The sequence below is a fragment of the Belonocnema kinseyi genome, chromosome 10 (genome assembly GCF_010883055.1).
Source record: "Belonocnema kinseyi isolate 2016_QV_RU_SX_M_011 chromosome 10, B_treatae_v1, whole genome shotgun sequence".
NCBI lineage: Eukaryota > Metazoa > Arthropoda > Insecta > Hymenoptera > Cynipidae > Belonocnema > Belonocnema kinseyi.
In genome coordinates, this window is record NC_046666.1 from 105,020,762 (window position 1) to 105,046,356 (window position 25,595).

Below are 25,595 nucleotides of genomic sequence, written 5' to 3' on the forward strand. Positions count from 1 at the left end.
ACAGCTAACTTCAGAATCATTTTCCTTTATGCAAATCCGTGCATCGCGATATGCTATACTTTAAAAAAGATTTGTTTTACAAAAGAAATTCTGATGGTTGATAAACTTGCGTAAAGTTAGTTTAAAGTTACAGTCGTGACAGTTGCCTTTTGAAATCTTTTTCACTTACAATTTTGTTACCGAATTGTGAACAAAATTATTAGCAGTAGGTCACTGGTAGCCTAATTTTCTGATTTCCTGTCGCTTGCGGAACATAACCCGCAAAGGTATCTCGAGGTGGGGGTAGAAGATCAGATACGGAGTGGAGGGGCTCTGGCTAACCACAGGAGAAAACTTGAGGGCATTTCTTTCGGTTTCATACAGTATCTATTATTATCGTTATCGTGAACGATACCCCTTGTTTAGTGAGCGAGACCTGTATTTTTTTAAATTTTATAAGAATGTATGGAAGTACATTTTTTAAACCAACACAAACCTCAAAACACCAAATTAGGCAACAGAATTGCACTAGGAGATTTTAAAAGAATTATGTTACTTAAAAAATGTTTTTTAAACCACAAATACTCAAGAAAATCAACTTGTGCAATTTTGCTGCATAACTTTTTGTTTTAAAGTTTATGTTGGTTTAAAAAATATACTTTCAAATATGGAACAGAGGCATTGAGTCATAGACCTTGAGTCGTTCTCTAGCGTTCGGTTACTTTCACCGTTCTCAGAAGTTTGATTCCTGGTTAACCAAAAAGAGGAATTTAGAAAATTATTCTTTAAAAATGATATATAATTTTGTTCATTCTAGTCATTCATTCTACTGTCGGTGATAGATTTTTTTTGTCGAATATCCGATACATATTAAATACCTACTTAATTTTTTATATTTACGGGAATCATTTTCTCATGAACCAGACAAGCATACATCAATCAGAAGATGTTTCTTCTGTTGAGCTAAGTTCACTGATAAATCGTCGGCCTAAAGATATATACTATCCCATGTCCCTTAAATGATAAACTTATAAAAGAATGTCCGTTTTTATAAGATACTACATTAAAAAATTGAAAATAAAATAAATATAGCGTGCAAGCTTGAGGTCAGTATGTAGGTTGATATTGATTCAATAGTTATTTAAAATTAACTAAAGTGTGGGTTACTATATTTAATTTGAGAGGGAAGGTCTTGTTGTTTGTTAACAGAGGATGGTTGTGCGTGGGCGGCGGTTTCGGTGATGGCGATTAACGCAGATACGGGAGTGATTCTCTCCATAACGGGATCTGTTTAAAACAAGTGCAGGGATGGTTCAGGTGGTCCAGGGTACACAGGGCCATCTAGCTGTTTGTTCCGATGACGGTGATGGCGACCGATACGGAAGTAATTAATTCCGTAACGAAAATATGGAGGCCGCTTGTAATAATAAGGTAGACGGATGGATTACCAACAGGGCCTCGTTTGCTTAAAAAGGTGTGGATTTCCTGCAGGGTGCTGGATATTTATGAGGGGGTTAATTTCCATAGGGCCTCGATGTTGTCCAAGGGTTGGATTACCCACAGGTCCTTGTTTGTCTACAGAAGGGTGGGTATCCTGCAAAATGCTGGATATTTATGAGGATGTTAATTTCCATAGAGTCTTGATGTTGTCCTTATTGTTATGGGTGGATTGATACAAGTCTTGTTTGTCTCCAAAGGGGGAGGGGGTTTCTGCAAAGTGCTGGATATTTATGGGGGGGGGGGGCATGTTGTCTAGAAGGGGCAGATTTTCTGCAGAGGTGGTCATATTGGTTAAGAGTGTGGCTTCACCACAAGGTGTAAATCCGAGGAGGTGGGGAGAATTATTTGAATGGGAGTCCCTTTGGTTTAGATCATTATTGTCAGGGTGAGGGTACTCCCGTGATTCGAACTCCAGGTTAAAGGGTTAACGAGTCTTTTTAGGAGTTCGTTGTATCATGGGCTCGACGGGGTATTATTTCATTCCCGCAAAAGATTGTGATAGTATTTTTCATGGGACGCGAACGATCACGGAACGTATTTTTTCAGGTAATTTGATTCCCAACGGATCTGGTCGGAATACCTGTGAAGGGGCCTTTAGGTACCGACTGCAATCGTCAATGATGACCGGGTTGAATATCTCGATGCGCAAGTTTAATTCGAAAGGGAAGGTCTTGTTTGATAACAGGGAAGAGTTTTCCAGGATATTGATGTTGGTTTTTGACGCACCTTTCCAAATTATAAAAGCATAAGTTATGATCAGTCGAATAAACATTTTCTAAATTAGGATTCCATATTCTGGTTTTAGACTCGAGTGTCTGTTAATAATAGGGTTGAGGCGCGCCATTAGTTTCCTGGATATGCTGCTTCCAACTTTGATGCTTCTGGAGTTTACTTTAATAATTTTCTACTAGAAGGTTTGCTTTTTCGGTAGGAGAAAGCGCAAACGTTTGGTCCGGATTTTTGAGGGAGGATATAATTTGATTTATTATTTGATGTTAGGATTAGGGTTTTGTGTATCATGGACTGCTATTGAATTTGACAGTGCCATACTCACGACTGACGTTCTTGACGTCCTACTGCTTTCTATGATTAAGGTGACCGACGAATGGCCACTACTGGCGCTGTCCGAAGTGTAATCAGACGATTTGGCGAGCTTTTGCTTCTTTATCTTTGAGGATAGAACGGAGAATTTGCTTTCGTTGTCTTCTGTTTCCAACTTGGTGAAGGCCTCTTCGTTGGAACTGCTACTTCTTGCTGTACAGGTAGCTGGGTTTAAGCTCTGTGACATTGGTTTCACTGAGCGCAAATTTTTGGATCAATCGACTTAAATATATTCTCATATTTCATTTTTATAACATATCTTACATTCTTATACTTTCAAGGGTATCAGCCAAGAAAATCTGTGATATTTAAATCTTCATTAATGTACAACAAAGAAACATTTTGTAAACTTCTCTTTTCAATTACATTTCTGAAAATGAATGTGAATATACTGAAATAAAATAATTAAAACTCTAGTTGCTATTACAATTTATATTGAAAGGTTAGGAGTGTGCGCAAGCCCTTCCGCTTCGCCGTCAGTGCGGTCTCTCCGTTCGGCGCGGAAGTCGAGTAGAGGAAGTCTCGTCGCTGAGTCTCTCACTCTTCGTTAATGGATTGATCAGAAAATAGCTTGCCGGAGATTGACGCGTTGTTACCACAAGTCAGGCGATTGGTTTTATATTTTGGGCGCGTGTGACATAATTGAAATTTCCTTTTTGTTATGCTTCATCTCTCTTGACCCAGCATTATGTGTTTATGAGCATCTCACGTGAAAATTTCCCATGTCGGAATCTACATATATTGGAAGGCAAGTTTGCCGTAAGAAAATGATATGGCTTATTAATAATAAGATGACTGGGAAAGCAAAGCTAGTCGAGGTAAGAGTTGGGAATTCAGTTCTGCGAAACTAATACATGCGGGAATCACAAGTGTTAGTTCTCAGCTCTCCCTTCTTATATATTGAAAATGTATATCAGTTTCAAAAAAATGTGCCACAATTTTTGTTTAAAAAAATGAATGTTCAAAAAATGTTTGGTACCCGGTCTAAAAAGTGTTCTAATACCAAAAGGAACATTTGCGGCAAATTTCATGTTTTTTTATAATTAGAGAAAAGTTTCTAATATCTTTAGTATACCGTTGGGATTATAAGTTTTTCAGGACTTTGAAAATAATGTGTTCATTAATTTTGACATTGTCAACATGTCCCTCTGTATGTGGCAATGAATAATATGATTTAGGAACATAAATTCGCGAATTTTGTGCTGAAAGCATAATATAGGAATAATATCGAGCAGTATCCCTGTACGTGGGGAGTGGGACGAGCAACCTCCAATAAATCGTTAATGTTTGCCAAGCATGCAAACTTTTGATCAAGCGCATTGCTGTTTTCGTGACACGTGTTATCCCCACGCTAAGAAGGAGTAAGCCCCACTCCAGTATGTTACATTTTAAAGCAAATTTTGAAGCATTGGAGTGTGGATAACATGTGACACGACAACAGCAATGCGCATGGGCACGGTAACGATCAAAGTTTTTATGCTTGCGAAACATTAACGATCTCTTGGAGTTTGTTTCTCCTACCTCTGCTCATCAAACACATGGAGTAATAACACTCCTTACTATTTCTTCGTTTTGCATATATAAGGTTATATTTACGCATACAAAAGTATCTATTTGAAACTCCCAAAAATTCAATAAATGTGTTTTCATGTCATAGGTAACGTTCACTAGGAGGGTTTCGGTAATATCTTTGTTTACCCCACACATACATTTTAGTACATAAAACAATATAGTATATATGGGCCATTCCACGGGAGATTTACCTCCTACATTTTTTTTGTGAAATGTAATCGTCCAAATTTTTGATCTCTGGTTTTTAACGAATCTTTACGTTTCGGCACTCACAGAATCCGAAAATCATACAATTTTATCGGTGTCTGTCAGTCTGTCTTTCTGTCTGTATGTCTGTATGTATGTTTACCTAAATGTTGTAGCCACACTAACTTTTGAAGGATTTGTCCAATCAAATCAGCCTTTGATACACTTCTTAAGGTTCCCAAAATGAAGGCTAAGTTCGTTAAGCAGATATTTCCAACCAAAATAAAAAAATTTAGAACATTTTCATTGGATCATTTTCAAAAACATGCAATTTTGATTTTTTAATAGATCCATATGTTTAAAACGTTCTTTTTAGTAGATCTGAACAAGGTTTAGAAATTATTTTGATGAAGTTTTTCAAGTGGACACGAATTACCAAACGCTAAGAGCGAGTTTCGTAACGAGAATGTAATCGTCAAAGCAGTAGGTGCTTTGAGAACCTTCTTTAAAATGAAATCGAAAAACATTCAGTGACAATTTATGGCTGTAATTCCTCAGAAGTTTAAATCACAGTTTTCGATTTAAGATATAGTATTTACAATATTTCAAAAAATTTAGTTCAAGAATATAATGTAAAAATTTAAAAGTGGAGAAATGAATATTTGTTAAAAAATGAATTTTTAACTAAAGCCATTACACGCTTCAAGTGTGCGTGCTACCTCGCTTGCCACGTATGACTATAATTCATTTGTTTCCGCAATATTCTGCGGTGCCAGAGATATAAGAATGTGAAACTCGGGTTTTGGACAAGGATAGTAAAAAGAAATAAATGAACACTGCATACTGCTGTAGACTTAAGAATAAGATTCAGTTAAAACTAGTCGCATACATATAATTATATAGTATAATATGCAGGCTGCCACTCAGTCACTTAAGTCACATTTAGTAACAGTCTTTTTTCTTATAAAATATTGGCATTGATATACAACTTTTAGATGAAGTTTATTAATTAGCTTATAAGTTTGCATTTTGTTTCATTAAAGAAAATAACACGGCAATATACATATCACTTTTCGATGTGTCGTATAAACGTATATCCAAACTAAAATCACACTGAGGGAGTCTACGTCGCGCGCATGGTAGCACGCGTTCTTGAAGCGTGTAACGGCTTCAGTTAAAATGCATCATTTAACAACTATTCCTTTCTCCACTTTGAAAGGTTGACAGTATATTCTGGAATGGATTTGCATATCATATTGAAATAAAAAATACGTAGTATATATTTTTCAATAATGAACGAAAAAAGAATATTTTCACGCAAAAAAAATTAAGGTTTAAATCTCCCGTGGAATTACCCATCTATAATATGCAGTAAAACCTCTCAATTGTTGAAACTCGGTTTGCGTTAAAGTGTGTCGACATGGAATTGGTGGTTCTCTGATGTAAACATTTTTAATTTGCTAAATATCAAAATTTCAGTTTGTAAGAAAAAATATATTTAATAATATTGGTCAATAAATGCAGATTAAAATAAATTTATGATTGAATAGATAAATATTATAAAACATGCCAGTTTGAGAATTTGGACAGATTCTAAACATAACGTCAATCACGTACCCATTAGTCAGTTCACACTTTTCAGCATATAAAACAGTCTGTAATATGTTAAACATTTGTAGATGTTTTTAAAACTTGGAGGTTGAATTAAGCCAAGATTAACTGTTTCTAGAATTTAAAAAATGTCGAGGTTTAAAAAATATACCTTAAAACACTGGAAATGTCTTTTTGAGGATTTTGATATTCAAGCAGAGTTAAATGGTAAAATATAAAGAATGCATCTTCAAGGTTTAAAGCAAATAAACTTACAATTCTAAAATTTCGATATAAATAATTGTTTTTCTATTTTTAATTACTTGAATGATTCTAATGTATTATCAACGTTATAATAAAAATACATACAAAATTATAAAAATTATAATTTTTAATATTTAGTATATTGTATTAATCGTCAATTTAGTAAAAGGATTATCAGTATGAAAGATATTGAGTGTACTGTACATTTAGTCATATATTTATTTGAAAATTGGAATGACATATGGACGATTGAAATATACAACGAGTCAACCCGTTCAAACGGAGTAAAAAGTGTTTTTCTCCGTTCCCAAAAATGAGGTTGGTCATTAGCAACAAGTAATTATCCGTGTTAAAATGATTTTATTTTTAAACCTGGACAGGTAGTGTGTGAAGATCACTTATTAAAGGAACAGATAATTTGGAAAAAGGAAGTTTTAGTTCCTGATTGAACGGTTATGGCGGTAAATAGTACGATTTGTTTACACCGATGTCCTTTAACCTAAAATAACCGAATGGCTTTGACGGTTCCATTAATAACAGTTTTTAATTATCGCAGTGTTTCGATATTTATTTACAATTACATTAATTTATTTATAAATGCAAGTATTATACTGTATTATAAGTAAAATAATGATTTTCTTCCAGTCATAACGGTAAAAGAAACCTAAATTAAAACTAGGGGTTTTGCTATCTCAATTTCCAAACTGCTCTGATCATTGTTTGAAGGCTGACTTTTTTATTAGACATTTCAGAATCCTTTGTCAAAAAATCGCGTTTTATTATACGACGGGGGTTTTTTAGCAGCCTTCGAACAATGCTCGGGACAGTTTGGAAATTGAGATTTCGAAACCCCTGGTTTTGATTTAGGATTATCATGCCATTTTCACTGCAAAAAAAATTATGTTACAATTTTTATTTAATTTAGTACTTGAATTTATTAATAAATTAATGTGATTGTACATAAATGTTGAAACTCAGCGATAATTCTATACTGTCATTAATGTTACTTTTACGTTTTTCTTACAGATAGTAAAGGTCTTGTGGTATTTTTTAAATTTCAAAAACTTTTGGAACTATAATTTTACACCTATCACAATAATCTAAAATTTCAGTAACAAGAAGAATATATTGAAATATGAAAATCAATGTCATGAAATCGTCAGACCCACTCGACTATTTTAGATTAAAGGACATCAGTGTAAACAAATCGAAATACTTACCGCAATAACCGTTCCATAAGGGGCTGAAACTTCCTTTTTCAAACTGATCTGATCCTTTAAAAATGTATCTGCACACACTATGTATCCAGGTATTACAATGAAATCCTTTTTAGCACGCTTAATTGCTTGTTCCCAACTTTCAACCTCATTTTTTGGAACGCAGAAAAAAACTTTTTTTACTCTACTTGAGCAGGCTGAGTCGTATCAGAGATGGGGTGGACGTACCCTAGTTTACAGTTCGGAGCTATACATCGATGTCCACCCATTTTGATTACATATTTATCTGTAAATGCTTCAAATACGTCAAGAAGACGATAGAGTCATGACATTTCACAAGTTTTTACATGCAGAATAATAACAGACAACGGGCAGACCGGGCGTCGCAGCGGTGGCGCCAATATTTCAAGACTCGCCGCTCTTCACAAAACTGACTCACGCCTCTGATACAAAAGCTAAAATCGTGTCACCTCCCTGCCAAAACTAACAGTAAGGCTGGATTAAATTGACTCCGGTATGTGAAACTCGGAAACTTTTAGCCGTGAAAATGCTTCTTTAAACAGGAATTTATTGTTATCTAAGTGCTCTCCATCCGTGCACAAAATCCGGGCACAAAAAAATTAGATACAAAAACATTCATTTTGCTTCTTTTTTTGTAGGTCAATCAATATTTCAAGACATTTCGTTCTCTTGAAGGTGTTAATATTTAGGTCCATATAACTTAAAAGGAGTTACGAAATTTAAAGGAATTTGGAAAAGATTTCGGAGTTTTGAAGATTTCAAGGGATTGCGAAAAGTTTGAAGATAATTCAGAAAACTTGAAAGATCTCTAAACAATTTTTCATCATTAGAGTGTTTAAAATTTTTTTTAATGAAGTAAAATTTCTTGTGGCTTTAGAGCTTTCAAAGATTTTAGGAAATTTTAGAAAATTTGTACTTTTTAAGAGCTTATGAAATTTGTTTACGGGCATTTGATACATTGTCGTATGCTGAATCGGGTACAGTTCTCCTGGCTTTTTTTCCAAAAAAATGAAAAAAATTTAAAACGGAATTCGGAGATGCTATAAAATATCATAACGGACGTCTCGGACTCTTTTATGAGTAAAAAACACCAAAAAAATTTTATTGTGCTAAATAAAAATTTCATGCATGAGCACTATTTTGAGGTTATAATCGTTTTCCAGTTCTCTGTTATTCCGATAATGTAGGTCTTTGTCGTACCAATGCTGTCGGTAGCACTCAAGAATAATTATGGGAGAGAATTGTAACACTCACAACCTTATTAATTTATTGTTAATTCCTAATTAATTATTGCAGGAAAGAAACCGAGAGAATCTTAACACTGATAAAATCGATACTAATTTCTAAGCGCCACATAAATTAATCAAATTTAGCAAAATTAAAATTTTTTGAATTAACCCACAAAAAAGTGTGCGGGGACGTCCGTTAGAAAGTTCGCTATCATGTCCCGAATTTTGAAGACAAAATATCTTATTCTAGGAAAAAAGCCGGGGAACCTGAAATTCGTAAAATCGATAATTTTTTAAGTATCACATGCCCTTAAGAATTTAAGAAAATATAGATTTTTTCGTTTGGGAGGCATTTTAAGGTTTTCAAAGAGTTTTCAAATTATTATTTCAAATGAATGAAGAATAATAACAAAAAATGGAAATAATTTTTTAATGAAATTCTTGGTTCACCGTAAATATTACGTTTAATTCTTATTTTTTCGCTTTCATTCTAAATTCTTGGTTTTGCTGCATGATAGAAACCCATAAATTAGCAAATATCAATCTTGCTAAAGAAAATTAATATAAAAAGTTTTAAAACTTAACAAAAATCGAGTGCTTTATTGTGAGAGAAGAATTTTATATCAGAACTGATTGCAAATTTAATGTCTAAATAGTATCAGTTTCTTCTTAGCTCAAAAATATAAGTTTTCTTATTTAGATTATTTAGAATGCGAATTTTATGTTCCAACTCCACAGAAAACAGATGTGTTCAAAGGCTATATTTCGATTGTATTCCTAGCATTTCAGTCCTCAAAGAACACATAATTTTAGAGGTTAGCTATCCAAAAAATCTTAGTTCCAATTTTACAACGTTTTTGAATTGAAACCTCTTAAATATTTTGTGCATTGCAAAAATTAAAACCACTTTCCAAAATTTCTCCCCAAAATAAAATTTTATATAATCGTATTCGGGATTTGCATATTTGAGTCAGCTAAAATCAGCATTACTGATTGTTTTTGATAAAAAATAGAGTGCCCGGATAAATTAGAAATAACTAACCACTAAATGCCAATATAGAGTCTATATCGATATGATAATTTTGTAATTACAGCTTTCAGGGCTTTTACAAAAAATTAAATTCCATGTCGGATTAATTAAACCCCTTAAAATAAGCTAGTATTTTACTCATGATAGTTTATATACGTAATCTTTGTATCTTTTCCGATTTGAGTTTTGGCCTCGGGATGACGATGAATCCATTAACAGAGGAAACGGGAGCTATGTAATATTTATGATTATGTTTCTTTGGCTTGGCAAAGGCAGACCTCTAGATACGATCGAAATGACCATTTTCGTACTTCAGTGCGAGATATATAGACTCGTATTAAATCTGTCAGCGTGCAGGTCAACCGATTACGGGACTTATCGTTTTGGAATGGGATTTGGCTGTGCATTCAGGATATACGATTACTTAATGCTGAACAAAAATCCACCATATATTTTTTGAAAATTCGAAAAAATGGCGGAGTTGTGGAACTTTAAATTTTTAGACAACTGTTTTTTTTTAATCACGTATCTTGGGTTCTAAATGACTGATTTAAGTTTTCGAAATCTGAATATACATCTTTCAAGGTAATTTTCGACTTCCGTTCCCGGCCTGAAACTTTGAGCTGGCGATGAATTTAGAATGCTGAGTTTTTCTGCTATTTGTGTGTAAAAGGGCTTGCTTGTGAGAAATTAATTGAGGGATTGAGAGATTGACAAGGGTTGAGGATATTTTTGAGAATCAAGGCGGATTTGTGTGGAAGTTGAGGTTAGGCTAGTTTGTGGTTTGTGACAAGGTGGGAAGACCGGGTTTGTCGTTGCAGGGCAGATAGAGAGAGAGAGAGAGAGTGAAGACAAGTAGGCTCGATGATAGAGACAGAGAACAAGAGAACGTGGAATTGTTTAAATTGGATTCATGTCTAGCGGACCGAGTGCCAGCGAGGAAAAAAGGGATTTTGATCAAGAAGTTTTTATAGCACCGAAAATCCGAACAAGGATAACAAAGTAAGGGCGACAAGGAAAAAGTATAAGAAAACGGTAGAATAGGAGAGATTGAGATTGAGCTAGTGCTGCTTTGACACAGCTGATACCAGACTGATACGTTTGTCTGACCAAATATGTTTATTGGAAATTCAAATGGAAACATTAGTTTTTGCATTATTTGTGCATAATGTTCGTGAGCGATTTTTGTTGTTTTGCCCCACTTTGATAAATTTAAACCTCATAACTAGCCCATTGACAACATTGCAAATTGCTTGCAGGGTTTGACGACAGCACGGTCGGTATTTCTCCAAAACAGTAATTAAAAAAAAAAACGTTTTTCACTATTCTAATTATTTAAGACCAAGACACATTCTTGCATGCCTTCTATTTATCGTGCCAAATTTTAAACACAGTATCTCATTCCGTGTGGACGGAATCATTTCGTTTAGACGTAAGTTGGGAAAGAAAAACTGAAGACCAGGTTTGGTCACGTGACCCTCTCGTGACATGATCGACAGATATTAGTCTCTGGACTCAACCCTTATCTTAACCCTTTTGGTTAAGATTTAACTTAACCCTTAATGGGACTTAACCCTTTTGAATCCTTAAAACTCCCTACTGTCTGCATCCGTATTTTTATTAAAAGCGCTCGCATGCGCTTGAGTATTTGTTGCGGGGAGCGGAAACTGCAGAAACTCAAAACACTTGAACGCAGTCGTTTATTGACAAACACATTTTAAAACCCTTCCTCGGCGTCAAATCTCCTTCTGAACAGTATTTGAACGTAGTGAAAACACGGGTAGGCCAGATTCACAACTGGCTACCCCTCCGAGCGCTAACCGCGCCTGTTCGTACTTAACGTCGGAGGCTGAAGCAGTCAAGAATCACCGCACTACTACTGCCATGGATGTTTCAATTGTATAGTGTAGGTATGTTTGATTGCCAGGTCATTTTCTCTAAATTTTGGAATGATCTATGCCGTGTCATTCATTCCGATCTTGCTACCCCCGTGTGATGGAAATAGTTTCTCTTCTGTTCTCTATCTTGGCAACTACTCCGTACGCGATCTCTTGGTCTCTCATTGACCTTAAATGCTGTCGCTCTGCATTATCTTTACGTTCTCAACCACGATCTACGTGCATGATATGTTGTACGTGTTGTACGTTACAGTGAAAATGAAAAAGGCTCCATTTAGATTCATTCGATAATATCGTCAAACTATTTCCATAGCGTCTTCACCTATGCACATTGAAAAAAAATGTATGTCAGATTCAGGTTGCAGAACTTGGTGTTATGCGTTGAGCTCATTTATAATTAAAATTACATTTATAATTATAAATTAATCTTACTCAGCATCTAGATTTTGCTTTCCTTTCATTGACTAGATATCCTCATGCCAGCTGTGAGAAGATTTAAAATTCTGAGTCGCGCATAACCTTAAAAGTGTCCGGCCTTTCTTGTGATTCAAAGCGCACGTGCGACATTTCGCTGTTCAATCCTTGCTTGTAGACTTTTTGCGGGAGAGCGCAAACCAATCCAAGCAAAGCTGATTAACAGTGACATCGACAAACTGATCTACGTTAATTAACTTTTACGTGGGAATGCGAGTCAGTCCACGTGACTCTATTAATGCCCCTACTCTCCCGCGTTGCGAGTGTTGAGCCGGTGCCAAAGAGAAGTCCATAAAAGGGTAAGAAATCAAACCAGTGAGTTCCCACCAGGCTTTTGCTCAATCCTCTCACTGGATCAACGTGAACTGCCTTGGACCTCTTTAGTCATTAATTACATCGCTTATTTTTTATAAGTTAATTCCCTTTCTCTTTAATATTAAGTAAATTAGTAGATTTTAGTGCACAGGCTGACCTTAGTGGCTTGCGACCTTATGAAACTTGATAGACGACCTGTAACTAGGTTCACAGTTCATTTTACGTTGCAAGCCTAATTACAAAAGTGAAGGTGTACATCACTTTATCTGTGACCCTGCTTTATTGTATAATAATAGTACATATTTGATGTAGTGGTAAGTTATTAGAAAACGGAATAATAATATAAATTAAGGATCAATTTCATCTTAGAAAGAATTATGATAAAAGGGACTTTAAGCCAAACTTTCAAAACCTTATTTAGGGGGTTAGATCTATCTTTTTTAGATTTTCAGTCACGCAATAATTTTACAATAATCTTGATACCCTAAGTGTGCTATTTTTATAAATCTTTCCAACAGAAATGCAGCTGGTTAATTGTTTACTTTTAAATAATACTATTAAATAATTTTAGTAAGAGCTAGTCTCGTTTTATTTTAATTAGGATTAAACCTACCTTAATATCATTTGTAGAAAGTTTAAAAAAACGTTTTACTATAAACTTTTGGCGATTTTTTCATTTACCTTTCCGTAGTGCAATATTTATGAGCTTGGTATAAGTGCAGGATCCTTTTGCAGGATGTGGAGTTCGAAGATTCTGTAAGGGGTTCGAAATTTAGGGATGAGGATGAATCTGAAAGTGAGGACACGCAGAGACATGTTGAATTTTCTATAATGGATGATGTGGATTACGAAGGTGGGGGTGATTCTGACAAGCCAAATAGGCTTCATCGCCGGGACACCCCACATCATTTGAAAAATAAGCGTATTCACACGTCAATTGACAAGGAAAGAGTTGCTTCTATCATAGCACAGGTTAGCCTTACTGATTTTTCAGACGAAGTGTGCTTTTTAATTCAATATTCGTAGCGTTGTTATGCTTTCTGTTTGTTATGTATTGGGGAAATGCAAATTTGCTGCTGTTAAACACAAAATATAAGGAGTGTAGGCGCTAAAAAATCGACGGATTTTCCGTACAAGTAAACAAGGCATCTGTGCAATCTAGAGATAATAGACATTTTTAAAAAATATTCAAGCAGTTATTCTTTGAGTATTTTCGTAATTGTTATAGACTTCGTTGCGGACTAAATCAAATTTGGTACATTACAGTAGTTATTATCATGCTAAATATAAAATTAATGCTTCATTTATACTAATTTCTTTCTTATTTGATTAGATTCATAACTTCATAATGGTTTGCATTAATTGAGTTATTTCTTAGGCACTTATGAAGAAGAACGATGACGCTGCCGTTATTTATCCAGCTCCAATGGACTCAGTAGAAAATTTTGATCAACGTAGTCAAGGTAATTTTAACTTAATGGACTTACTATTTCCTCATAGAATGAGGTTCGTATTTACGTCGATTTTCATATATACTTTTTTTTTTTTAATATTTTGATATAATTTGTTAACGGGAACTCGAAAATACTACTCTTATAATATGCCCGCGTATTTATGTGTAACTTTTTTTGTCTTCAGTATTGATGTTCAGTAAAATCGTTCCCATTGTTACGTTTGAAAGTTTTACAATAGATTTGTATGCTTTTTCAAGACGAATCGACTGACTTATTGCCGAACCTTCCATTACTTAACAACATTTAAAACAAATCATTAATTTTGTTAATATGAGAACAACTTTTTTGACTACACAGTGCAAACCCGCTAATAGCCGAAAGGCTATATTGCTCAAGTTACGTGAGGGACGATAAACAGTACCTTTGTAGCATCTTTACACATAACCTGCTATTCAGCTCATTTGCACCAATCGTATTGTGCACATGTGCAAGCAGGTTTAAGTGTTCATAGGTATTTCCGCTTGTGATATCAGCTGACAAAATGCCAGCACGCTGTGGGCCAAACAATAATACCAATGGCATGGGAATGGTTATATGTTCGATAGAGTGTTCAATTACAGTAAAAATTATGTATAAATATATTGCAGAGGAAAAATGAGCCCACAATATCTTGGAAGAAGCAGAATATCGTTCAATTGAAGACATTATTAACGTAGATAAACGTTTATTTTTCGGCCTGCTGTCCTTAAAAAATTGACTAGGGCTTTGGACTTTTCCTTATTCAGCTCTAACCTATTATTATCCAGGTATCTTCTCAACCTCTTCATCATCTCCTTTAATGTCTCTTCGCTCTTTGTTAGCAGCACTATGTCACCTGCGTACGTGAGTGACCATACCCTAATCCCTCGTACCCGAACTCCTCCTAACACTCCGGCCGCTATCTTACTTTCGATATCCGCTATAAAAATCGCGAAAAGCATGGCCTCAACATCTTGCCTCAACAAGAAAAGCATCTTGCCTCAACCCTCTATCCATCCAGAAACCCTCCAGAATTCCCTACCCTCCTATCACCCTACTATGGGCGAGAAAATTCGAGTCCTCTGGCTTTAACGTTGAAAAAGTATGTCAAGAAAAAATGGTAGCTTATTGAAAGAGGTATCATTTTAATGGAGCATAGTTTTTTATAGAAAAAGTAATAGGAACAATCTTGAAAAATTAATGGTGATTCTTTAAACATTTCTGAACAGATTGTCGTTGAAAAATTTGGAAACTATAAATAATTGTACGTTTTTTGTACATAAATATGCAACTGTACTATGTTCAGTTCAAACGATGATAATCAAGTGATTTAAATTAGAGGTTAGTTAGAGTTAGTTGAACTATCTCTTATAATTTACAATTTTAGTTTTTTTTATATAAGAAAGCAAGTGCCAGAAATCAACGTGGTGTCGTTTTTTCAGGGGATCGTCCTCGGTTTTCCTCACCACAGGGAATAAGTTCAAAGGATACATCCCTATTCATTGGGGTTTCGTTTAGTCTTGTTCAAGACCAGAATGAGGCTCGGAGGCACAAGTTGGCTATCACGTGCTGAGGAAAACCGAGGACGATCCCCTGAAAAAATGTCACCACGCTGATTTCTGACACTTTGCCATATAAGAAACTTACTTCAAATATTGCAATTTGCGCTAAGACAGCAAGAAGCACATACTTTTTTCGAATTGTAAATTATTCCAGATAGTTCAACTAACTACCTCCAATTTAAATCACTTCATGATCTTCTTTAGAACTGAAGATATTCAAATTTATTTACAAAAAACGAACAATTATTTATATTTAAAAAATGTTTCAACGGACATTTGTTCAAAAATGTTTAAAATACTGCCATGAATTTTTTCAGATTTCTTCTATTAGTTTTTCAATAAAAAACTATGCTTCAAAATTTACTGTTTTTAAAAACTGTCAAATTTCCTTACTTTTTAACAGATTTTCCGATCTGTGAGCTACAAATTTTTTGAATATTACTATTCAGCTCAATAACGTAAACATTTGCATCTTTAAAAATGATCCTTCTTTTTTTAAGCTACCATTTTTTCTTCACTTACTTTTTCAACGTCAAAGCCAGAGGACTCAAATTCTCTTGCCGATAGTAGGCGCTGAGCCCTAGCTACGGTTACTTCATAGTGGTAGGACTTTTGAGTAAGCGAGGCAGTCTGACAAGAGCAAGCCCATAAGCGAGTTGATCGTAGCGCGTTTCCTTTTTGTATGGTTTATTGGTTCCTAATTATTAATAAACAAAGTTTAATTGGAATTCGTATCTCTCATTATTGTCTGTAACATAAGGCTGGTCCAAAAATGGTGTATTATAGACAAAAGTCTAAGAGAAACGTCATTCAACTAAAACGACTGAGATGGAAAAAAAGCTTTTTCTTCAAAAAAAACCTAAATAATACATTTATTTAATAAATATGTTTTTAATAATCATAAAGTTGATCAAAACATTATGAATATTGCACAAAAAATCATGAAGTTCCTAATTTGAAAAGTTGAATTTTCAAGGTACACATGCACGCCTTAGGGCGAAAAATTAATATAAGGCCCGAAATAGATGTATGACCCAAATGTGCCATAGGGATCAAAATTTTTATAGGGCTCAAATTTGAGATTGCCCAAAATTGACATAGAGCCCGCATTTGGAATAGAGTCCAAAATTGTCATAGGGCTTAATTTGGACATATGGCCTAAAACAGAGATGGGGTCCAAAATTGATATTTGACCCAAAATTAAACAAGGACTCAATATGGACATAGGCAAAAAATTGACATAGAACCAAAACCCCAAATAGCAATTTTCCGGCACACTGACAGCACAGTGACGGCAGGCTCTGGGGATAGATCAGCAGGCAATGTCGGTAGACCTTGAGACAGATCCGGGTACATATGTTGCTCATTACATCGTTAGGCCCTGTCTACACGGCATGGTGGCATCTTGCTTTTAGCATATGTCGTATCATCGAGCTTGCACTCTGCAGTTATCCTATTTGCATAAACTGAAGGAAATAAATATTTTCTAGAGTGAAGATTTTATGATACAATAAAAAGCTTTTGCTATTGTCGTAATCTCGTTTATTTTGTTGTCAAAGACGTAGACCGGATCGTTATTATGAACAGTATATGGATATAAAAAAAGTTTATATATTTTATTAAGTCCGAAAACTTTAATTAATACCTCGGACATCAAAGGATACGGCAATTGGTAGGCCGCCGCACAGTGGGAGGAAATACATTTTTTTCGATCAAAAATGTCTAGAGCCTTCAGTTTTGGTCTGATTTTCATTTTTTTTTTAAATTATAGTTCATAAATTCTGAAGATCTTGACGCTCTGGACTTTTGTCTCTTCTATTATTTTATTTGTAATTTTTTCACTTGGAAGTATGGAATAATTGAAATTTTGTACAAAGCAGTTTCTTACGCTTTAATAACTGATAAGATAAACTTTATATGATATTAAATGAATGTTTAGGGACTCGTAGAATACAAATACTTTTTCATTATGTAATTTGTTTGTTATAAACTAATTTAAACTTATTATTATTATGATATTATATTATATTATTATAAACTTATTGACAAGTTTATAATAGCTATTGTTATAAACAATTCTCGTGGCAAAATATTAAAATTTGAGTTTTTTTCAATTATAATTTGCTTTTATTGCCATAACGACTCAAGGTATTCCTTACAATAATAAATATTTACTAAAATATAACAATTCAATTTTTTATAAAAAAATTAGATAAACAAATTCAACATTTTTGCCCTTTCGCATAGAAAAAATTTGTTTGCACTGGAAATGGTTTAAGCTGTTTGACGAAGGACTGCTATTCACAACATTTTTGGGAAGTTAACAATAACCATTGTTATAAATAATTCTCGTGACAAAATAATTAAATTTAAGGTTTTAGCAAATTTTAATTTCTTTTAGTCGCTAGAATGGCTACGGATATTCCTAAAAAAATGTTTCTTTGATAATATTTAATAAAATATAACAACTTAAATGTTTTTTAAGCCATTTAGATAAACAAATTGCAAGTGTTGGCAGATTCACCTGCAAAAATTCGGGTTTTCAATCGCAATAGATTAAGTATGAATCATAACACCGCATGCTAAGATTCACTCAAAACCAAATATTTAGACAATAACCCGCCGACTTAGGAGGCAAACCCCCAAGTATGCAAAAATTCATGTCAGGAAACTAGATTGGTAATGAAGGCAGAAAAGCAAGTACTTTTTAATGAATTTCAGATTTTTGAAATATTTCTTCTTTCGTAACTGATACATGGATCCGAATTCACTAACAGTTAGTGCGTTAAATCAGTGTTAGTAGCAATACGAGAAAACTTGCCTGAATTGAACTTTCAAATATTCCTGTGGTCTTTATTCCGAACTTCACCTGCTTCTTCGGAAAACTGTCCAATTGGTAAGGGAGAATGTTTCATAACATCAGGTCCATGCAATAATATCTTATGGACAGATACAAGCTTGTAGTACAATAGATATAAACGTACGTACAGTTTTGCGGTCTCCATAGTATATGTTTCAAATTTTTCCAGTTGGCTGGAAAAAGTCTCTTCAAAGTCAGTTGGCTCTGTAACTGTTAATTTGTGCAGAATGTATGCAAATCTTTCCAATAACTCCAAGCCTATCCCTGTAATTTCTGCTGTTAGTAAAGGGTCTTCAAAAAACCTTCTGGCGTTATTCCAATCATTGGATGTGCCTGAGCCTTGTTTTACTGCATCTATTACCAATCGTGTCTTCTGATGCAAAGCTTTGCAAATTCGAGTTTTCGACTTCTTTTGCAAATCTTTAATACATCCGTATTTACTAGCCATTTTTTAAAATCGAGTCGATAGGCTATATGCAAAAAATTTTCCATAAACTGAATCCTAGCATGTAGTGTTGACAATCCATAATCATATGACTTGATATTTATAATTCTGCCTTTGACTCTATCTAAGTCATTCATCTCTTTAGGTGTAGTCAACTTTATATCAAGTTTTATTACAAAAGTGCCGGAATCGTTCTTTATTATTGTGGGCTTCATTTTAACGATTTCTTTTTGAACTGATGATATAACTGAGTTGGTTTTTTCTAGGGTTTCTTTCGCGAATTCATATAGTATTAGTCTGTTCTATGATGTTGACGATGGATTAGGATTTTGCCACACTACAGAATTTACCGAATCCTCTAAGTGAAGTCGCAGTGGTACCAATGAAACCGTGAAGATATTATTATCCACCATATCTGGACCATCTTTCTTTTGCTTGTGCGTGCTTTGGCGTGATGAACCATCACAACATTATTTCAGAAGGAATGAGAATGTTATTTGCCCGGTGTTATTGTTTTCCGATCTACAACTCGTGTGTGCGAAATGCATTTTTCGATATGACCAAGAAGGGCGAATTATCTATCGTGCTCCTTTGAAACATTCGCGTTTAAGAAATGGTGCCCAACCGACAATATTCAAGAATCAGAATGCTTGCGGGAAATCAAGAGAATGTTTGCGGCAACCGCTCCTATCTATAAAAAATAGAATTGTTACTTTACTTATCAGTAAGTTTTTGTTATTATCGAGATTTTTTACTTTGATCTAATTTCTGGCGAATTTTAATTGTTTTATATTTTTTAAAGTCAGCTTAATTTAATTGATTTCTAATCTTATCATGTTTAAGCTTTGCTATACATTTATTACTTGGCTAAGTTTACAAACGCAACCGTATTATTTAAACTATTAAATACATGTTCAAATAATTGATTTTATCACATTCAAATTTTAAGATAAACCGCCACTACTCAACTATTGTATCCCCTAATGGCCTTTTCTGAATTAACCAGAAGCTTCAATACGGGAATATCCCCCTCCATGAGAGTCTCCGGACCTATACATACGACCGTGATTTGAAGGAACCAGATTTTTTGCTACGTGAAACGGCCAAAATTTGTTATCTTATTTGTTTATAAATACTTAGATTGTTACATTTTATCGTATATTATCGAATATATTTTATGTTCAGGAATATCTGTACCCATTCTGGCCATAAAAGAAAATTTAAATTTAATAAAACCATAAGTTGAATTATTTTGTCACAAAAATTGTTAATGAGATTGTTTATTGGTAATCTCTCTAATATTTTTGTGACTAGCAATCACTCTTCCAATAGATTAAAACATTTCCAGTGCAAAAAAAAATTCTATGCGAAAGGGCCAAAATTTTGAATTTGCTTATCTAATTTGTTTAGAAAAATTTGAATTGTTATATTTTATCAAATATTATTAAATATTTATTATTTTAAAGAATACCTGGTGTCGTCCTGGTGATTGAAGGAGATCATAATTTGGAAAAATCTCATTTTAATATTTTGCCACAAGAATTGTTGATAACAATGGTTACTATAAATTTTTTAATCAGTTGTGTATATAAATGTCATTCCTACATTAATGTTAAGCACTTTTAGCAAAAAGAAATGACCGATAATAAAACTATTTATCAATTTGTTCATAAAAATTGTTTATAAATAATAAATGGAATAACAAATAAATTATTTGTATTCTATGAGTCCCTAAATATTCATTTAAGACAATATAAAGCTTTCCTGATTAGTTATTAAAGCGTAAAAAATTGTTATTCACAAAATGTCAGTTTTTCCATACTTCGAGGGGGAAAGTTATTAATAAACAAATAGAGGCAACAAAAGTTCATACCATTAAGCTCTTTAAAAGTTAATAAAGTTACATTTAAAAAAAATTCAAAATCGGGCCAAAATTGAAGGCTTTAAACATTTTCAAATCAGAAAAGTGAATTTTTCTCCCACTGTGCGACGTCGCTTTGCATATTAATTCGTGGCAACAGATTCAAGAATTCTTATATCTTTGGCGATTACTCTCAGTTGCGAAAAAGGGTAGCACCAGCGTTGCACACCGGCCAAATGCGGAACTAATGCTTCTAATGGGCCTATGGGGTTGAAGGGACATTATTAGCGGGAAATTTAAATTATTATCTTACACAGTTTAAAGTTAATATCATTTATAGCTTCCAAATATAATTGAAGTTAAAAAATAAGAAATTATCAGCTATGATCATAAAAAAGTTGATTGGCTCACAGAATTAGTGAAAGATAGGCATTAATGGTAAATGATCCCAATAAGAAAGTAATTAAGTGATTGTATCGGTTCAATTGCATCTAAGCACATACTTATAACAATAATAATAATATCTGAGCTGCCGGGACTGCAGCGAAATCTGAACATTAATCAGTTATCTGCAGCTCCTTATGCAGCTCAGCTGCAGTGACTGTGAGCTCACGAGATAACGTGCACGCCATGTTTGCGATCTGCTGACTGTATACAATGTACATGTATTCTGTGTCAACATGGCCTTGTGCTGAAAACGCTGTGAGTCCTCTACAGATCCTGGAGCCCGGCTACAGTTCCTGCGTTCTTACAAAATAACATGCACCATATGCTTGCAATCTGGTAACTGTGTGCATGTATTGTATTTCGACCACTCCTGATGCTGAAATGCTGCAGAATAATTGTTATCTGGGAATATAAGCACCTAAAGCTACGACACCTTTACGTGTAGGCGAAAGTTGAAACAACTGTGAATGACAGCTATATAAGGCTCATTTTGTTTTTTCTCCCCTCTACTCAGCAAAAATGTCTTGTTATTGTTTGAAAATCTCAAAAGTATAGCTCGCAAAGGTCACTTGTTTTTATAATTTTCTCTGATTTTTCTATTCGAGATTTTACTATCATCCTGATTTAATAAAAAGACCTTGTATCACCTTCTGGTGCTATAGAAATTAATATTTTCTTGTGAAGATATTTATTTTGTGATAGGGATATTTGCGGCAAGAGCAGATGAATGGCTAGAACGAGAGAGTATATATAACAAACTCGAGAAGCATTCGCGGCTTGTACATGGTCTTCAAATACTCCCAATTTTATTATGATTAATTCGAATTTTGCGATTTACTGCGTCAAACGGGGGAAAATGGTACGAATATTCACAGATCATGTTGCAAAGAAGAATGTGGGGGAAGATCCATACATTTTTAACTGTACGGAGAACCATTAGTGGGATATTTTGTACTATACTACTCAAGTGGTAATTGTTACATACCTAAGGAGCTTTCATAAACTACGTTCCGTGTTTTTTACACCGTTTTGTGCTTTTCAATTTTCCGGAAATCATGAAGAAATAAAAAGGAGACTGATCCTCGTGTATGCGACTTGGCAGGATCAACAGCACTGTAAGTGCCCAGGCCTGTAAGTAGCAATCACTCTTCATTTAGTACACAAGTGCGACCTGTCCTCTTCTCACGTATGGACAAGTGCGAATGACACAGATTTTAAAAACAAATTATGTCCATCAGGATATGCTAGTTTGTTTTCTTTTCCAACCGGCAAAAGATTTTTGAGTTGCCAAGTAACATGAGTGCATAAAAGGTGTACGATATAATTAATACTTTTAGTTAAGTGAATGACATAAGATTGCGGTTATCAAAAACGTGTGTTATTATCTCTAGTGTTATAAAAGTGTTACGTACAGAATTTAATTAAATTGTATGAACATGAAATCTTGCAATTGAAATTGAGGCCTTGGGTAGAAGAAGGGCATATTAGCGAAAGTAGCGTTTCGAGAAAATTAAGGAGAAAGATTTTGTTTTAGTGTAAGTACGTGAAAACTTGTGCAATATGTACACTGTATTTTGCAATAGGCATATTAACTTATCCTGTAAAAAATTCATACGCAAAATGATTACTTATTCATGTTAACTTTTCAATATTATAGTACATATACAGTAATATATGTAAAAGCCATGCCCCCGTCGTTCAACGTAATTTACGGGAAAAGAGCATTTGGGTCTATGTGCCCTTCTTTTATCCAAAGCCTCAATTGCAATCCATACTTACCACTTTCCTAAGGCACTCCTTTGATTACTGCAATTTTATGAAACTCACTTAACTTATGTATTCAAACTTGCATAAACTGATAAACATACTTTATTTTTAAAGGCTGTCTGACTCGCACGTTTCTGTGTTCATATGAGTATGAACATTAACTGACACGCTCAGAGCAAAAGCGAACTAAAAAAAAAACGTGTGCAAAAGCGAAGTAAAAACACGCGAGAGCAAAAACGACCTAAGAATTGGCGACAGGTAAAACGACACAAGAATGAAGGGAGAAGCTTCTCCCCACTTTTCTGCTGGGAAGACCAGCCTCGTGTAAAGCCAAAAATGGGCGAAAACGAATCTGAGCTCGCGCGACTTCATGAATGACGATCTAATCAGCTGCTCCTCAAATTTGTGTTGGTTTTAAAAGCCTGAGTTACCATAGAATCTTTAGATTTGTTACGAAGAGGAAAATATCATTTACTGTATGTAAATATATCCCAGCGAAATCTGCTCCCAGCGAAATCGCGGTAAAATTTCAGCCACAACCACGTCTCACGACCGTGAGATAGGTAGTTACAGTCTGTAAAGGAATCAATACGATGATCCAGCAAAAGTCTCGTGCACCCTAAGAACACGAAGCGACCCAAGGACTACCGCCTTCTGCTTTTTTCCCGTAAGTGTTTTAGCATATTGTTGACACGCAGGGATGCTATTTAGGCCATTAGCAAGTAAAAGCTTGGCATCTCCAAGAGCGCCGATGATAAGGACGATTAGTTTAACAGAATATTCCGGGTACAATAGTTGCAACTCCCTTATAAGGTCTCGATACCTCTCTTTCTTTTCATTCACCTTGGTTATGATGTTTTTGTCAGCTGGTGCCGAAAATTCGATAACGAGCATGATTCGCTTCTCGAAGTCAAGGAGAACTATGACAGGCCTCGTGTGAACAACAGAAACAATTGTCGAGAATATAAAGTTCCAGTATATGCGGCACTTCCCATTTTCGACAATTGACTCGATTTCCCTAGGAGCATTTACAGGAGCGATATTAAGGTTAATGCCGTAAGAGTGACAGAGATAGTAATAAAGTACTCTTAGTGCCGCATTGTGCCTTTGAATGTAGGTCGTTCCTGCATGAGTTGGACAACTAGATAGTATGTGAGCTAAGTGCTCGGGGTGTGCTCTGGCCTGTAATTCTTCGGGTCAGCTAAGTTGCCTATTTTCGGCAAGAGTATTGTGCGCCCTTCCACCAACCACTCCGGAATCGGCTCTTCCGAATTCAAATATGAGGTGAAACGGGCCAAATGCTAATGGGTTGAAGAAAACTTCTTCCAGCAGAAGGTTTTAGTATAATCTGGTCCCGGTGCGGAATAGTTCTTCATTCCTCTTAATACTTTTTTTACCTCCTCGATAGTGATGGGTGGGCATTTTTTATCAGCTGTTATGAGGGCAACACATAACTCCTTGAAGCTATTTATATTTTCTGAGTGTTCGCCCAGTCTATGCTGCACTTCGTAGACTTCTCTCCAAAATACTTAGACCTCCTTTGGTTTGGGTGGTCGAGATGGGTCAGAGAGAAACTGTTGATTTTCTTTGACCCACCTCTCCCTCCGCTCTGGACTTCTCTTAGCGTCAGATAGTATCCGTATTCTCTCAACAATATGCTGCCTGATGGTCAGCAGCTTTGACGTGGTCAGTGTGTGATAACGGGTCCGAAGTTCGCGCGCGAACTTTCGAACCTTGGCGGTAAAATTCCTGCCAGATGTGATGTAGTCAATTAGACGCTGAATGCGGGACGCGTACTGTCTTGCCCAGCCTATCTTTATGGCAAGATGATGCATTCGTCTTTTGGTCTTATGATCAACCGTTGGTTTTGTTTTACGGTTCGCGTAGGCCAAAGCTCTCGCTGCATTATACACACAATAATTGATAGCCCAGAGGTCAGATTCTCCTGAAAAATGTCTACGAAGCTTGTCATCCATTTCAGCCAGATCTTTAGGCATGAGAGAAATCTTGGTGTTGATGTTTCTCCAGGTCGTAAAGCATTGCTCTTCCTCTATTGAATGCCTGCCCGCGGTTGGTCTTTGTGTCGCCTCTCTTTCTCTGTTGCCGGCTTGTTCTAGCTGTGGTAGAGTAGGCGTTCCGCTTACATAGCCCCCTTTTTCGGAGTAGTTCAGCATTGTTTCGCAGACGTTGCTGTGAAAAGTGCGATAGCTCCGGGTGTTTCTCGCACCACAGAACATGCAGCCGCGCCATGTAACCCCGTTCAGGGGCCACACTCGCATCGTAGTACTGTAGTACGTCGTGATTCAGTCGCGCCGTCCGCCCAAAGGTCGCGAGATCCCGCCAATCCATCGCATCGAATCCATTTTCATTGGCTCCCCCAGCTCTAGATTGGCCGGCATTGTTGGCCGACCCATTGTCGGGAGCCCTGCGCGTTCTGTTGTTTTGAATCGCATTTACTACAACTATGTTTGGTGTTGTCATTGTTGTTCCCACGAGAAGCTAGGGAAAGGGGTTTGTCCATCCTTGTAGAGCCCCGCATGCAAGGATAAGGCTGCGTACTCTGAGAGGTCGCCCGGTATCCCAGAGTCACCGTTCTAGACACCTCACCCATGCAGTGATCCCAGTCTGAAACGAGATGCGGTCCAACACTATGACAGGGCTATGTCCGTGTGAATATAGTAGGAGACGCTGTAAATGACTGACTTGCGCGCGCAACCCATTTCTCCTCTTCTGAATTTGAAAACTCGAAGATGCACGATTGCCGGTCGGAGCACTTCGTCGATTCTATTTATATATCTATCTGCT

The 25,595-nt window shown here is 35.5% G+C and overlaps 1 protein-coding gene across 10 annotated transcripts in view; it reads left to right on the plus strand.

Annotated features, from left to right (window-relative positions):
- LOC117181592 (protein lap4) overlaps positions 1-25,595 on the plus strand; it is a 485,727-nt gene that overhangs the window by 206,463 nt on the left and 253,669 nt on the right. For 9 of the 10 annotated variants that reach the window (XM_033374437.1, XM_033374439.1, XM_033374438.1 and 6 more), the window contains exons 13-14: positions 13,112-13,348; positions 13,755-13,839. In XM_033374437.1, the coding sequence (XP_033230328.1) occupies positions 13,112-13,348; positions 13,755-13,839 (322 nt within the window). The remainder of the gene's footprint in view (positions 1-13,111; positions 13,349-13,754; positions 13,840-25,595) is intronic. The other variant, XM_033374441.1, reaches the window with a different exon arrangement.